The 14808-nt window shown below is 46.3% G+C and overlaps 1 protein-coding gene across 1 annotated transcript; it reads left to right on the forward strand.

The window, feature by feature from the left end:
- Positions 1–2960: 2960 nt before the first annotated feature.
- Positions 2961–4178, forward strand: LOC128845911 (olfactory receptor 10A7-like). Its single transcript, XM_054044980.1, has 2 exons — positions 2961–3323; positions 3567–4178. Exons 1-2 carry the CDS (start codon positions 2964–2966, stop codon positions 4176–4178), a joined length of 972 nt encoding a protein of 323 aa, XP_053900955.1. The 5' UTR covers positions 2961–2963.
- The last annotated feature ends 10630 nt before the right edge of the window (positions 4179–14808 follow it).

Genomic DNA, 14808 nt, shown 5'->3' on the forward strand with positions numbered 1-14808 from the left:
TTTACATGATCAATGCGACTCAGTAACGCCCGCCAGAACATGCCAGGGCAAGTGTCTTCTAGAGACATGAACTAAGGATATAAACAGGGGACTAGGGCACCATGCTTGGGCCTTTCTCCTGCCTCACCTATGCTAGAAGCAACAAGAATGCTAGGGAGACAGAAGACTTCAACAGAGGAGACTGGTCCCAGGCTTGAGCGAGAGGCCTGTGTATTGTGAACTGTAACATCCAGTGGGGTGAGAAAATTGAAAAAAATCACACCTCCCTGAGAAACAGTAGCTATGTCTATGGGAGACCCTCTATCGTCCACATAGCACTGTCTACACAGGGGTTTGGGTCAGTGTAACTATGTTGCTGTGCCTCTCATGGGGTCCTGGGAGGGACACAGTGCAGTGGGGTAGTTACGTCAGCAGGAGCGAAATTCAAGTGTAGAGACTTCCACAGTTAGGTTGACATAAGCTGCCTTGCGTCAACCTAACTCTGTACTGTAGACCAGGCGTCAGTGGTCTTGATGTTTACACCGTTTTAACAACAACATAGCACTGAATTCCCTCCCGAGGGCACTTTCACTGGGATCATTATCAACAGCCTCAGTGGAGATCCCAACAGCCGCCTGAGCCAGGCGAGGCAGCTTTCCTCTATAAACCCTGGAAGCTCCAGAGCAGGAGGCAAGAAGGTCCCTCATAATACACACAGGTGTGAGCATCAAGCAAGAAAGCAAACGCCAGCCCAGTGCAGCAATAGAAGGTAGGTGTCTTTGCCGAGTGAATGCAGGCTTGTCCATGTGTGGGGGTGGTGCACAAATGCAGGGTGTCAATTCTACAGTGCACCAAACGTCGTGCACAAAGGAAATTTCAGTGGGCTCCAGCAAGAGTCTATATGAACCAGTTCGCATGCAACTTGCAGGTGCCCTTTAGAAATCCCATTGCTCTTGAGTGCACTCCTCCACCCTGCAGACAAGCTCTGAGAGCAGGAGACACTGGGGGGAGCAGCCTGGAAGTGGAAAGCAGGTCCCAATCCCCACAGCCACTCAGCATTGCCATTTCCTGCAGCGGATTCAATTTAAATCTGATCCTTCCTGAGGTTTGTCCACACGTGGAGTTAGTGTGTGGCTGGCTGGGGTGAAAATCTGCAGTGCTCTAGGTTGCTGTGCAGTAAGGGGCCGCACGGATCCTGCTGTTGTGCACTAAAAGTCTCCTAGTGGACCTTGCTCTAGTGCTGTTTGAAACGGGGGGGAGGTCAAAGTGCACTAGGGAAAGTTGAGTGCCTGCAGCAGGGTCCATGCAGCGTTGGTACGTGGCAGGCTAGTGCTCTGGAGAATCACACCCCAGCTTTTCATTTAGACAAGCCCTTAGTCAGACCCTGGAGATCTCACAGAGGACAAAACGGTGCCGTAGTGGGAAGGAGACCAGCTGGAGCTCACCGGAGCTGTGCATTTCCTGCTCTGTCTCACTTCCTGCTCCCTGCCCCTGTGGCACTGCAGAACGTGGCAGGGAGCATGACGCTGCACTGAATCTAGGCCCAGACACACTCACTCGTCAGCTGGGCTGCAGAGTGCAGCTGGGTAGAGCGTGTCTCTGGTGGGCAAGGATGGAAGCAGGAAGGGGGGTCTGTGCATGGCTGCTAGGGTTTCCCTTTGTGCTCGGGGCAGGGCGCTGGGCTGAGGCCGTTTCCCTGCTGCACTGCTGTTCAGTGTCTCAGGCACTAGCAGGAGGCGAGCATGCTCACGCCCTGTTCTGCTGGCGCTGACACGCAAGCTCCTGTGCTGCGCCGGGTGTCTCAATGCGGGGGGATGAGAGAGTCTCTTCTTTTCCCACCTGCTGAATGGGGCTGGGAATGGAGCAGAGAAGCAGGTGCCTGGATGGGCAGAGTTTAATGGGGCTGGGAATTTCAAGGGATTCCGGTGACCAAATCCCCCTGATTTTCAATAGTGTTTAATTTATTTAGGTCCCTTTGAATATCCCAACTTCAGTAAAGACTCAGGGAGAGTTTAATTTAAGGAGGAGATGAACAAAAGGGGATGTGCGAGAGGACTTATAAATGGGACAGAGAAGCTCCATAAGGGGCACCTAGAAATCAAGAGTGACCCAATGAACTTAAGAGACAGCACCTTTAATGCTCAGACATGAAACAATTTTCTTTTTACGCATTGTGTATTTATTGACTGGAACTCATTTTCATAGGAGGTTATTTGGTAATTCAGGAAACTGGATAATGTGGCGAGCTATAGCGACGGATAGATTTGGGTAGGGGGCTAACCGTGGGTGTTGCACCCCTGGGACCAATTCTGAGGTCTACTGCGGGCTCCCAGGGGTCTTTGCGGGAATCACTTAGGGCCTCGGTTCTCCATCTGTACAATGGGCATAAAAAGGTTTTCCAATCTCGCTGTGGTGTTGTGGGGATAAATACATTAAGGACTGTGAGGTGCTCAGATACTACAGTAATTGGGGCCTGATAATCACCTAACAATGTCTAGTTACACCAACAAAGTATAAAACATAGAAGGTTTTATAACATAGGCCAAGAATTAACTCTGGGGAAACAAGGTGTGTGACCAATTTTATTGGAACAATAAAAGATGTTACCTCACCTAGCTTGTCTCTGTAATATCTTGCTATCAACATGGCTACAACTCCATTGTCTGGGGAAAACATTCCCCATATATGTGAGATTGTGCAAAGGTCTTTAAGGGACCTGAATACTTTCTAAAGCATCTGGTACTGGCCGCTCTTTAAGACAGGACTCCAGATTAGAGGAATCACTGCTCGTCTTGGGTGTGTCGATACCTGTGTTTCTGACCGAGTCTCACAGGTCCAAGGTACGTGGCACTAGAAGACAATATGTGACTTTGTCATTTTCCTCTTTGAACGTTCATGTAATTGAATGGAGTAAGCTTTCTATTGTTTAATAGCAGAGGAAATTATTCCACTGTTTGGTGCTTTTCTTCCTACTATTACAGCTCATGGAGAAAGGAGAAGGGGGAAATCAAATGCCCGTCACAGAATTCATCCTCCTGGGATTCGGGAATCAACCTGGGCTGCAGATTCTTCTCTTCCTGCTGTTTCTGGTGATCTACGTTGTGACCCTGGCCGGGAACCTCCTCGTCGTTGCACTAGTTGTGGCTGATCTGCACCTTCACACCCCCATGTACTTCTTCCTGGGGAACTTATCCTGCTTAGAGACCTGCTACACCTCCACCATCCTACCTAGGGTGCTGGCCAGTCTCCTGACTGGGGACAGAACCATTTCTGTGGAGGGCTGCATCACACAATTGGCTGTATTTGGTTTTCTAGTAACTACAGAGTGTTATCTCTTGGGCCTAGTCTTCACTTACCGGCTGGTCCGGAGGCACGCCATCGATGTTCTGGGATCGATCCCGGAAGTGCTCACAATCGACGCCGGTACTCCAGCTCGCCGAGAGGAGTACGCGGCGTCGACGGGGGGAGACTTCCGGCCGCGTCTGGACCGCGGTAAGTCCGGAGTAAGGTACTTCGAATTCAGCTACGTTATTAACGTAGCTGAATTTGCGTACCTTAGTCCGAAGTCCGAACTAAGTGTAGACCAGCCCTTGGTGGTGATGTCTTACGATCGGTATTTAGCTATATGCAAACCGCTGCACTATGGAGCCCTTATGAACGGCCGGCTGTGCCTCCAGCTAGCAGCTGGATCTTGGATAAGTGGATTTCTAGCTTGTACAATATTAGTGTGTCTCATGTCAGAGTTAATTTTCTGTGGCCCCAATGAAATGGACCACTTCTTCTGTGATCTCATCCCAATGGTAAAACTCTCCTGCAGTAATACCAGCCAGATCACTCCGGTTATTTATACATTTTCCTTCCTTAATTTACTTCTCCCATTTCTATCCACCTTGACATCCTATGTTTGTGTTATCAGCACCATTCTGAGAATCCCTTCCACCACCGGGAGGCAAAAGGCCTTTTCCATCTGCTCCTCTCACCTCATCGTGGTAACAATCTTCTATGGGACCATAATGATTGTCTACATGGTACCGAAATCCAGCACCCTAAGAGCCCTGAACAAAGTGTTCTCTGTCTGCTACACAGTCCTGACGCCCCTGGCCAATCCGCTCATCTACAGGCTGAGAAACAGAGAGGTCAAGGAGGCCTTGAGAAATGCTGTCAGGAGATCTGTGACCCTTACAAAGAATTTAGATTAGTTTTCTAAAATGAGGATCGGTCAATCAGGTTTCTCTTGTCAAAGTGGCAGGGTCAAGTGGCCCCTGACACCGAAGTGCTGTATGAAAGATGTGCATGTGAATAAATATATTTGTAAATTATAGAGATGGTTGGAAAATGTTTTTGGAGGTTTTTTGGGGGGAGAAACTTTTGACTTTTCAATCAAAGAACTGAAAGCCATGAAAATGAAAAAAGTTTTGTTTTTTGGCATGTGAAATCCAAAAACTTTCAGCTGGAAGTTGAAAAAAATGGTTCTGTTTGTTTTCTGTTTTCTGTCAAAAAAAAAAAAGAAGTCAGTATCTCTGAGGGAAGCAGCGATTTTTCATGCAAAAGTTTTTGTTGAAATAAGCTTTTACTAAAAAGTTTTCACCAGCTCTAGTAAACAGTATGTGAATGGATGAGGAGCTGGTAGCTGGTGCTCAAGAATATGTATTTTTCTTTTTAGGACCAATAAAAATTATTGTTGCACACTGCAAATTGACTTCCTTTGTTTAGTTTTGTATGTGGAGTTCTTAATAATCCCCATCTCAGTTCCATTGGATACTCCCTTCCAATCTGCAAGGGTTATGATTTATTTCTTGTTCATAGTCACATTGCTCTGTGCTTGCTTCTTTCCAGCGAGCAGAGAATCCTAGAATCCTAGAAGTGTAGGACTAGAAAGGTGTTTGTCTAACCTGTTCTTAAAACCCCTAAGCATGGAGATTCCACAACCTCCCTAGGCAATTTGGTCCAGTGCTTAACCACCCAAATAGGAAGTTTTTCCTAATGTTCAACCTAAATCACCCTTGCTGCAATTTAAGCCCATTGCTTCTTGTTCTATCCTCAGAGTTTAAGGAGAACAATTTTTCTCCCTCCTCCTTGTAACAACCTTTTATGTACTTGCAGACGGTTATCATGTCCCCTCTCAGTTTTCTCTTCTCCAGACTAAACAAACCCAATTTCTTTAACCTTCCCTCATAGGTCATGTTTTCTAGACCTTTCATCATTTTTGTTGCTCTTCTCTGGGCTTTCTCCAGTTTGTCCCCATCTTTCCTGAAAAGTGGCGCCCAGGACTGGCACAATATTCCAGTTCAGGCCTTATCAGCACAGAGTAGAGTGGAAGAATTACTTCTCGTATCTTGCTTACAAGACTCCTGGTAATACATTCCAGAATGATGTTCACTTTTTTTGCTAACGTGTTACACTGTTGACTCACATTTAGCTTGTGATCCACTATGACCCTCAGATCCCTTTCCGCAGTACTTCTTCCTAGGCAGTCATTTCCCTTTTTGTATGTGTGCAATTGATTGTTCCTTCCTAAGTGGAGTACTTTGCATTTGTCATTGTTGAATTTCATCCTATTTACGTCAGATCATTTCTCATTTGTCCAGATCATTTTGAATTTTATTCCTATCCTCCAAAGCACTTGCATCCCCTCCCAGCTTGGGAAAAGGAATGGTCTGTGCCCCAAGGAGATGAGCGTGCCCCTTACACGGTACCCCTTTCTACTCAGTTGTGCAGGGACAGGAGAAAGAGGGGGCCCTGGACTCCCAACCCTGCCCCCCCCCATGCACACACCTTCTTTCCGCCCTGCAGGAGTCACACTTCCCCATTAACCCACTCTTCCGGGGCAGGGGGAGGGAGGGGACGCGGAGGGCCACAGGTGGGGTGGGTGCGGAAACTCGGAGATTCATAGCTTTTAAGGTGAAAAAAGTCCATTCTGATCATTGTAGTCACAGCTGCTGCCCAGTAGAGACCAGATCAGGCCAGCCAGGGATTGGTCACTCAGCCCCAGTGCACTGGGGGCTGGTGAAGATTTGGGGGAGCTCGGTAAAACTGCCAGGCCCAACTCTCGCTGTCTCTACCCCAGCCTGGTGTGGCTGTGAGGCCCCAGCAAGGGAAGAATGGGGAATTGGGGAGCGAGTTCACCCCGCACTTACCCCACAGCAGTTACCCTTGCCCTTACCCCACCTTTCCTGTGGGACTGGGCTTGGCTTCCGCTCCGGTACGTTGGCTCTCCTCACTCACAGATTTGCTGTGGGGGCTCCTCTCAGTAAGTGGGGGGCTGAGCTGTCTGACCACCCCAAGGGGACAAGGATGTGGAGGGTTAAGGAGGGAAAAGGTCCCTAGCACCACATACAGTGAAGGTGGGATGCTGGTGCCAAGAAAAAAGTGTGAGGGGCCCTGTGTGTGTATGTGGGGGGTTCCAGGTGAGCTCCAGGGGATGGGAGTGATGGAAGAAGGGAGAGTGGTTTCGTGCAGCCAAGAGTTGGGGGTATTTGGGCTGATGTGTAGGGTAGATGGACCTGGGTTTTGGGGGCTGCAGAAGGGATCTGGGGGGAGTAAGGGGTGGTGGTAGGGGGCTGGGGTGAAGATAGAGGGAGGCTGCACGGAGGGAAGTGGTTTGGTGTCAGTGGGGGATGGGGGTGTGGGGGCAGTTTTCAGAGGTGGGTTTATTGGGGAATGGCGCTGGGGAGGCGGTGACCGGTGTCAGGGGAAGGTCTGGGTGCAGGGGGTTGGAGGGGGAGGCGACTGGCAGGGTGATGTTTCCAGGGGGCATTTATTTGGGGGGTTGTGCCAAGGGGTGGGTTTATGTGGGGAGAGGGGGGTTGGTGGAGTGGGGAGGTGGGATGGGTGTGTGGGGGGGTGTTGCAGGAGGAGGTTTTGTGGGGTTTGGGTTTTTCTGGGGAGGGTTGGAAGTGTTTATTTGGGGATGGGGCAGGAGGGGGTTGGATGGGATTAAACAGGAGCACAGTGGGGTTGGGTGGGAGGCTGAGGGGAAGGAGGTGGGGGCTATAGGAGGGGGTTATTTGGGGATCTCTGGGGGATTGAAGGGGGTGTGGGAGGGATGGGTGGGAGCTGTGGACAAATCCCATGGCTGTATGTTGGGTAAATTGATTTTTAGTTTGGAAACCATCCATGTATTTTCTGTCCCAATTAATTCTCTGTGACCCTGTGATAAATGAAGTGTGTGTGTGTGGGGAGAGGGTAACTCCCTTTTATGGACACCCAGCCAGCCAGCCCTTCATTTATCACAGACCCCAATGAAACGGCTCATTTTTCTGGTGATCTCACCCGAGTGCTAAAACTGTCCTGCAGCAACACCAGCCTGATCACCCTGGTTCTTTATATATTTACCTTCCTAGATGCAGTTTCCCCATTTCCATTAACGTTGACATCCTATGTTTGTGTCATCAGCACCATCCTGTGAATCCCGTCCACCAGTGGGAGGCCTGTTCCTCTCACCTCAGCATTGCAGCACTTTAGTATGGGACCATAATGCTTTGTGCTTGTCTCTTTCCAGAGAAGATAGAAGGAATGGTCTGGACCCCAAGGAGATCACAGTAGTTTAGACTGTGATTTTCCTCTACTCAGCTAACCAGGGGCGCTGGAGGGGTAGGTGGTTGCAGTTTCACAACCTCTTGTTTGCAGCTTGCTCACCAGATACTTGTCCCTGCAAGTGTCATGCTTCCCCAGGGTGATCAGGGCCTTCATTTTTGAGCCTCATTTTTGAGCCTTCATTTTTTTAAATAAAAGTAGAAATATGTCATCACTATTTAACAGTGAGGGCATTTAGTCATTGGAACATCAGTGACCATTTTTAAATCAACATGGGATTTGTTCTAAATCAAGATCTGCTTGGGGAATTATTTTTGGGGAAGTTCTATGGCCTGTATTATACAACAGGTCAGACTGGATGACCACAGCGGTCCCTTCTGGCCTTGCAATCTGTTAATCATTTATCTCTCGCCAAAAGCACACCTTGCTCACAACTTGCTCTTTTCTTTCTGCGGCATTGGTATTGAAAGAACGAGGGAGAGAGAGAGGGAGTACTGGTGTGGAGGGAGAAAGATTCCGGAGATGAATTAATACAGAGATTGTACTTCGATTTCTTTGAGAGGTAATTCTGTGGACAAGACTTTCAATTATGGGAGCCCAAAGAACAGCTTCTAAACTGGGATTTTCCAAGGGACCTAGAGGAGCACTAAATAAGAAAAATAAATGAAAAGGGCTAGATAAAAATGAGCAAGTCAACAAAAAGCCAGCCATCCGCCTTAAAGTCCTTTGTGGTTTATATTTGTCTGCAATTGACCAGCAAGGCAACTATGGAGCGTTCTCAGAGTCCTTTTACCAGAAACCCCGAAAACATGAGAACCTGGTGTGACACACTGTACCTCCAAATAGCGCCCTGTAACCCCCATGTTCATTGTTGGTTGTGATATTCCATACAGAGCATGCTATGTAAGATATCATAAGAAAGGTCATGATTTGCTGAAACCTGTTGTTCTATCCAAACATGTATGTCATTAGTGTGTATGAAATTATGAGATTTTGCTGTATTGTTGTTACTGAAATATGTTGTAAGTTTGAGAGACTCTACTGCCAGGTGTGTGTTAACAAACCACTAATCAAGTCTATGACTCAGTTGTACAAGTCCACCACAATGGGTGGTTTATGTGATCACTGTGACTCAGCAACGCCCACCAGGACATGTCGGGGCAAGTGTCTTCTAGGCACATTAACTAAGGATATAAAACAGGGGACTAGGGCATCATGCTTGGGCCTTTCTCCTCCCTCACCCATGCTGGAAGCAACAAGAATGCTGGGGAGACAGAAGACTTCAACAGAGGAGACTGGTCCCAGGCTTGAGCAAGAGTCCTGTGTATTGTGAACTGCAACATCCAGTGGGGTGAGAAAATTGCTTGTTCTAAATACTGTCTGGTGTGATAGGGTTAAGATTTAGATTATGCACTTATCTTTTATTTTCTTTGGTAACTATCTCTGACCTTTTAAGCCTTCTACTTATAACAACTTAAAATCTATCTTTCTGTAGTTTTACATTTTACCTAAAACTGTATTTCAGATGAAGTTCTTGGGAAATCTCAACTCAGGTTACAAAGGCTGGTGTATGTTCTCCCCACATTGAGGGAGGGGCAGACTGGGTAATAAACTTACAATGTTCAGGCTTCTGACCAGGGCAAGATGGTACAGCTCTGGGGTACAAGGCTGGGGAGATGTGGGGGAATTGGCTGGTGCCTTTCTCGGTGTGATTCCTGAGTGGCTCTGGGATCATTCATGCAAGCTAGCTGGGTGTGGTGCGCCACATGCTGTTGAGTTGAGTGAGAACAACATCTAGAGGGGTTTGCAGCTTGTCACTAGCAAAGCATTGTGAGGGACAGCCCAGGCTGGAGAGTTAAGGGGGCACAGTGATACCCCAGTTCCAGGTTGTACCCTGGGGATCCCGTCACACCTGGACAGTCTGGAAAAGGTTTAAATTTTGTCTTTTTCTTGCAACAGTCTGTGCTTCTGTCAACCCAAGTTGGGCTTTTCAAAGAGGCCTGTGGGACTTAGGTGCTAGAGGACAGGTCTACATGTTAAATACCACATTGACACAATTGCACCGCTGTAGCACTTAAATGAAGACACTCCTACACCGATGGGAGAGCTCTCTCTTTAAACGGATTCAGTTGTTTGCCCCCCCTACCAAACTCTCATTGGGAGGCTTCTCCAGAACCTCACTCCTCTGGTGATTAGAAACCAACTTCAAATTTCCAGCCTGAATTTGCTCATGGCCAGTTCATCTCCATTTGTTCTGGAGCCAACCTTGTCCTTTAGCTTCAATAGCTCTTCACCCTCCCTGGTATTTAACCTCCACCCAACTTATTTATCCAGAATACTCTGCCTTCTTTTCACTAGACTAAACAAGACAGCCTCTTCCAGTTTCCTCTCAGAAGATAGGCCTTCCATTCCCCGGATCGTCCTAGTAGCTGTTCTCAGCACCTGAGCATAACCTGGGAAAGGGCAGACGCTTCAGTGAAATCCAGTAGGGACTCTGTTATGCCAGTCTGTGTCCCTGGGAGGCCTCAGATAATATCAGGATGGGCAGGCACCAGTACAAACAGATAGATGGATGGATAGACAGACAATGAAGCTATTGCACAATGAAATGTTGCATGGAAGCCAACAGAGGGGTTCTCCGAACAAAAGCAAAACATTCACACTGGGGAGACCAGTCAGAGTTAACTAGTGCCTGCTGTTTTCTCCAATAAACAGTGACTCTCTGCTGTTAATCCCCAGTGTATTGAGAGGATGCCCATTAAATATGAGCAGGTTGTAGTAGGGATGAGAGCACGCAGGGAAGATCAGCAGCGCTGCTGCCAACATGATTCTTCGCTTAGCAGAAAGGATGAGGTAGAACAAGCAGGTCTGTTTGCTTTGTACAATCGTTTGTTTAAAACAAAACAAAAGGGTGGAGGAATTTCAAGGGGGGAAATGTTCCTGCTGGCTCCTGAACAGCTGGGAAGGTTAATTATGTACAAGACACATTCAGCTACAAGGTACGGTGCTTCAGCCCGCGCAGAATCTCTTTGGCATTTGCCTATAGTTAAATCCTGGAATGTCTCTAACCCGCTGGCTCACCTATCCACTTTGGTCACCATGCAGAGATCAGGGACCAAACTCAGTGAGGAAAATACACCACTTACCAAAGGGCTGATTTTTCCACTGGTATTTCCCATATTCATTCTATCCATCTATCTATCTATCTATCTATCTAATCTTATTCCCATTCTTTGATCACCACCCCTTCACCTTTCAACTCCCTCCCTCCCTCTCCTCTTCTCTGGCATTTCTATCTTGGTTTTCAGTCCCTCAGTCTTACTTCCCTCAAAGTCATGGCTTCTGCCAAGCTCCCCGCTGCATAGTCTGTGGTCCCCTCTCAAAAACGGCTTCACTGAGCACTTTCATTTAATCCCAAGAGTGCATTCTTGGGAGTTATTCAGATTCTGTGGTGATAATTCCCAGTATAAGTGCTTGCATAGATTGCTATATAGGTAGTCATGAAACTGATAGGAAAACCAGTTGATTTTATCTAGGGCAATGTTGTTCAGATAAACTGTCTTTTGAAGACTGGACTTTAAGAGTGGCGTTAACATTGTCACTGCGAGGTCAATGAGAGCCAGGACTTTCCATAAAGTCCTCACTGAAAGGGTCTGTTCTTTAGCTGGAATCATTCTTTTAGGTCACCTGTGTTTCTTCTCCTCCCTAAACTTCACTCGCTAATTGGAAAAGCTGGGTTACATAGTTCGTTCTCTGTTTGTTACCTGGCTGGGCTTAAGCCAGCTCTAATTGTCCTAGACTATATGGAGTTTATAAACAGAGCTGGTCAGAAAATATTTTGGTTTTGTATAAAAAATTTCAACAAAAAATGAAAAAAACCACACAATTTTTTATAAAACTTTACATTGAAAAACTGAAATACTAAAAACTTGAAAACCCAATTTTTTTGGCATTTTCCAAAATTAAAATATTTTGAGGAAAACACACTTTCTGCCAAAAACCCAAAATTTTCTGTCAAAATGATTGGTGGAAAACTTTTGACCAGTCCTGTGATATATCCAGATAGGAGAGTATTTCAGCTCAGAGGTTGTGGAAATGGATTAAAACAGCCTCTGTATATAACCTGTCTCGTTCCTGTTCTTTTTCCTCTAAAACCCGTGTGGTTCATGCTTGCTGTCTTGACTCTGTTCGAATGGTATGTTCTCCCAGTTTCCTTTCAGCAAAGTCAAAGGGGCTCTTGATTTCTCTTCAGTTCCTTGGACACCTGCCTCTTCCTGCCACTCCCCTGAGCACGCCTGTGAGTCAGTCCTGGGTTTCTCACAAACCATTGCCTCAAAAATTTCATACAAACCTAAGAATAGCCAGACTGGGTCAGATGAATGGTCCTTCTAGCCCAGTATCCTGTCTTCCGACAGTGGCCGGTGCCAGGTGCCCCAGAGGGAATGAACAGAACAGGGCAATTTATGGAGTGATCCACCCTTTGTTGTCCAGTCCCAGCTTCTGGGAGACAGAGGTTTAGGGACACCCAGAGCATGAGGTTTTGTCCCTGACCTTCTTGGTTAATAGCCATTGATGGACCTACCCTCCAGGAATATATCTCATTCTGTTTTGAACCCAGTTATATTTAGGCCTTCACAACATCCCCTGGCAATGAGTTCCACAGACTGACTGTGCGTTGTGTGAAGAAATACTTACGTATGTTTGTTTTAAACCTGCTGCCTATTAATTTCATTTGGTGGCCCTAGCTCTTGAGTTATGAGAAGGAGTAAATAACACTTCTTTATTTACTTTCTCTACACCGGTCATGATTTTATAGACCTCAATCATATCCCCCCCAAACTATCTCTTTTCCAAGCTGAGCAGTCCCCGTCTTTTTATTCTCTCCTCATATGGAAGCTGTTCCATCCTCCTAATCATCTTTGCTGCCCTTCTCTGTACCTTTTCCATTTCTAATATGTCTTTTTTGAGATGGGGCAACCAAAGCTGAACACAGTATTCAAGATGGACAAGTGCAAAGTACTCCATTTAGGAAGGAACAATCATTTGCACACATACAAAATGGCAAATGACTGCCTAGGAAGTCTGACTTCTGACTGTAAAGCGAATATCCAGCGGGAGTGTTGTATTAAAATAAACAAATTTTAATAAACAAATTAAAATAAACAAATTTGATGGAAAATTTTCAATAAACTTTTATTAGCATCCTGTCTGATTTATTATTGTTACCATCGCAGGGTGGTAGAAATCTGCAGGTAAATTTGCTGCAGAGATTTCATTTTAACAGAAGTGGTAAATATTTAGTTTTAAGAAATGTAAAAGTGACAAAAATGGCTATTGCAAATAACCTATAATTGTTTTTTCATGTTGTGTTTGTGCGGATTGGGTTGACAATGTCAGAAATTTCCACTTTTTAAACAATTTGAATCGAGTGTCTGACTTTTTTCTTGCATCTGAAGAAGTGAGGTTCTTACCCACGAAAGCTTATGCTCCCAGTACTTCTGTTAGTCTCAAAGGTGCCACAGGACCCTCTGTTGCTTTTTACAGATTCAGACTAACATGGCTACCCCTCTGATACTTGACTTTTTTCTGACTGCAGTTTGACAAAACCTTATGAGCTCCTAGGAAATGAAAGATTAAAGGATTGGAGAACATGCTTTATAGTTGTTCACTCAAGGGGATCATTCTATTTAGCTTAGCAAAGAGATGGTTAAGAAGTGACGTGATCAGAGTCCATAAGTACCTACATGGAGAACAAATATTTAGTAATGGGCTCTACTGGCTAGTAGACACAGGTGTAACACGATGGAAGTTGAAGCTAGACTAATTCATACTGGAAATGAAGTGTACATTTTTAACAGTGAGGATGATTAATCACCGGAAGAACTTAGCAAGGGTTGAGTGGATTCTCCATCAATGACAATTTTAAAATTTCCAAGGGGCTAAAGCAGTGCACTGCCATTGGTGTTCTTGGGACCTTTCCTGAGACAGAGGCTGGAGGTCAATATTTGCTGGTTGTTCTGGACTGCTTCACAAAAGGACTTGTTGAGGCTTATCCAGTAAGAGCTCCAGAGCTGTGACAGCAACCGGGGTCCTAGTGAATGAATTCTTCACCACATTTGGGATCCTGGATGAGTAACACACAGATCAAGGGACACACTTTGAATACAAAGCATTTCTGCAGATTTGGGAGATTCTAGGGCTCCTCAAAACCTGCCCCACCCCAGCACACCCTCATCTGATGGGATGGTGGAAAGGATCAATAGGACGCCGGGAGCTGAACAGGCCGCCTTTCTAGAAGAGCACCAGAGGGACTGGGGCCAGCATGTCCCATTCCTTATAGCGGTGGTCTTCAACCAGGGGTACATATACCCCTGGGGGTACGCAAAGGCACAGGTGCCAATTTCCTCTCTACCTGGGGGGTGCTCGACCCCCCCTCTGCCCTATGCCCACCCCCACTCCATCTCTTCCTCCAAGCTCCCACCCCTACCCCATCTCTTCCCGCCCCTGCTCCACCCCTTCCTCCAAGGCCCCACCCCTGCCCTGCCTCTTCCTGTCCCCACTCTGTCTCCTTCCTGCCTCTTCCCGCCCCCTCCCCTGAGCGCACCCCATCCCTGCTCCTCCCCTTTCCTCCCAGTGCCTCCTGCATACCACTGAACAGCTGTTCTGTGGCGTGCAGCAGATGCTGGGAGGGAGGGGGAGGAGTTGATCAGTGGGTCTGCCAGTGGGTGGGAGGCACTGGGAAGAGGGAGGGAGCTTGGCTGCCAGTGGTTACCAAGCACCCGCTAATTTTTTTCTGTGGGTGCTCCAGCCCTGGATCACCCATGGAGTTGGTGTCTATGCACAGAAGTCTTCCAGGGGGTACATCAACTCTACAGAAAAAGCACTAGCCGAGTCATTACAAACTACAATTTCATACAGCCAATGACTTGTTCATACTGCTCTATAGACTATACACTGAAATGGAAGTACAATATTTATATTACAATTAGGGCATTCAAGCAATTAAAAATGTATCACACAATTCAAAAAATTAATCGTGATTAATCACGTGATTAACTGCATGATTAATTGAGCTGTTAATAATAAAATACCATTTATTTAAATATTTTTGGATGTTTTCTACATTTTCAAATATATTGATTTTAATTAAACACAGAATACAAAGTGTACAGTGCTCACTTTATATTTACTTTTTATTACAAATATTTGCATTGTAAAAAACAAAAGAAATAGTATTTTTCAATTCACTTAATACAAGTACTGTAATGCAATCTCTTTATCATGAAAGTTGAA

Source organism: Malaclemys terrapin, chromosome 12 (assembly GCF_027887155.1).
Source record: "Malaclemys terrapin pileata isolate rMalTer1 chromosome 12, rMalTer1.hap1, whole genome shotgun sequence".
Classification (NCBI taxonomy): Eukaryota; Metazoa; Chordata; order Testudines; family Emydidae; genus Malaclemys; species Malaclemys terrapin.

Bases quoted from the DNA above. Each gene is read 5' to 3' on its own strand.
- LOC128845911 (XM_054044980.1), top strand. From the start codon at position 2,964: ATGGAGAAAGGAGAAGGGGGAAATCAAATGCCCGTCACAGAATTCATC. The intron at 3,324-3,566 runs GTCTTCACTTAC...AGTGTAGACCAG, and splicing joins AGTGTTATCTCTTGGGCCTA to CCCTTGGTGGTGATGTCTTA.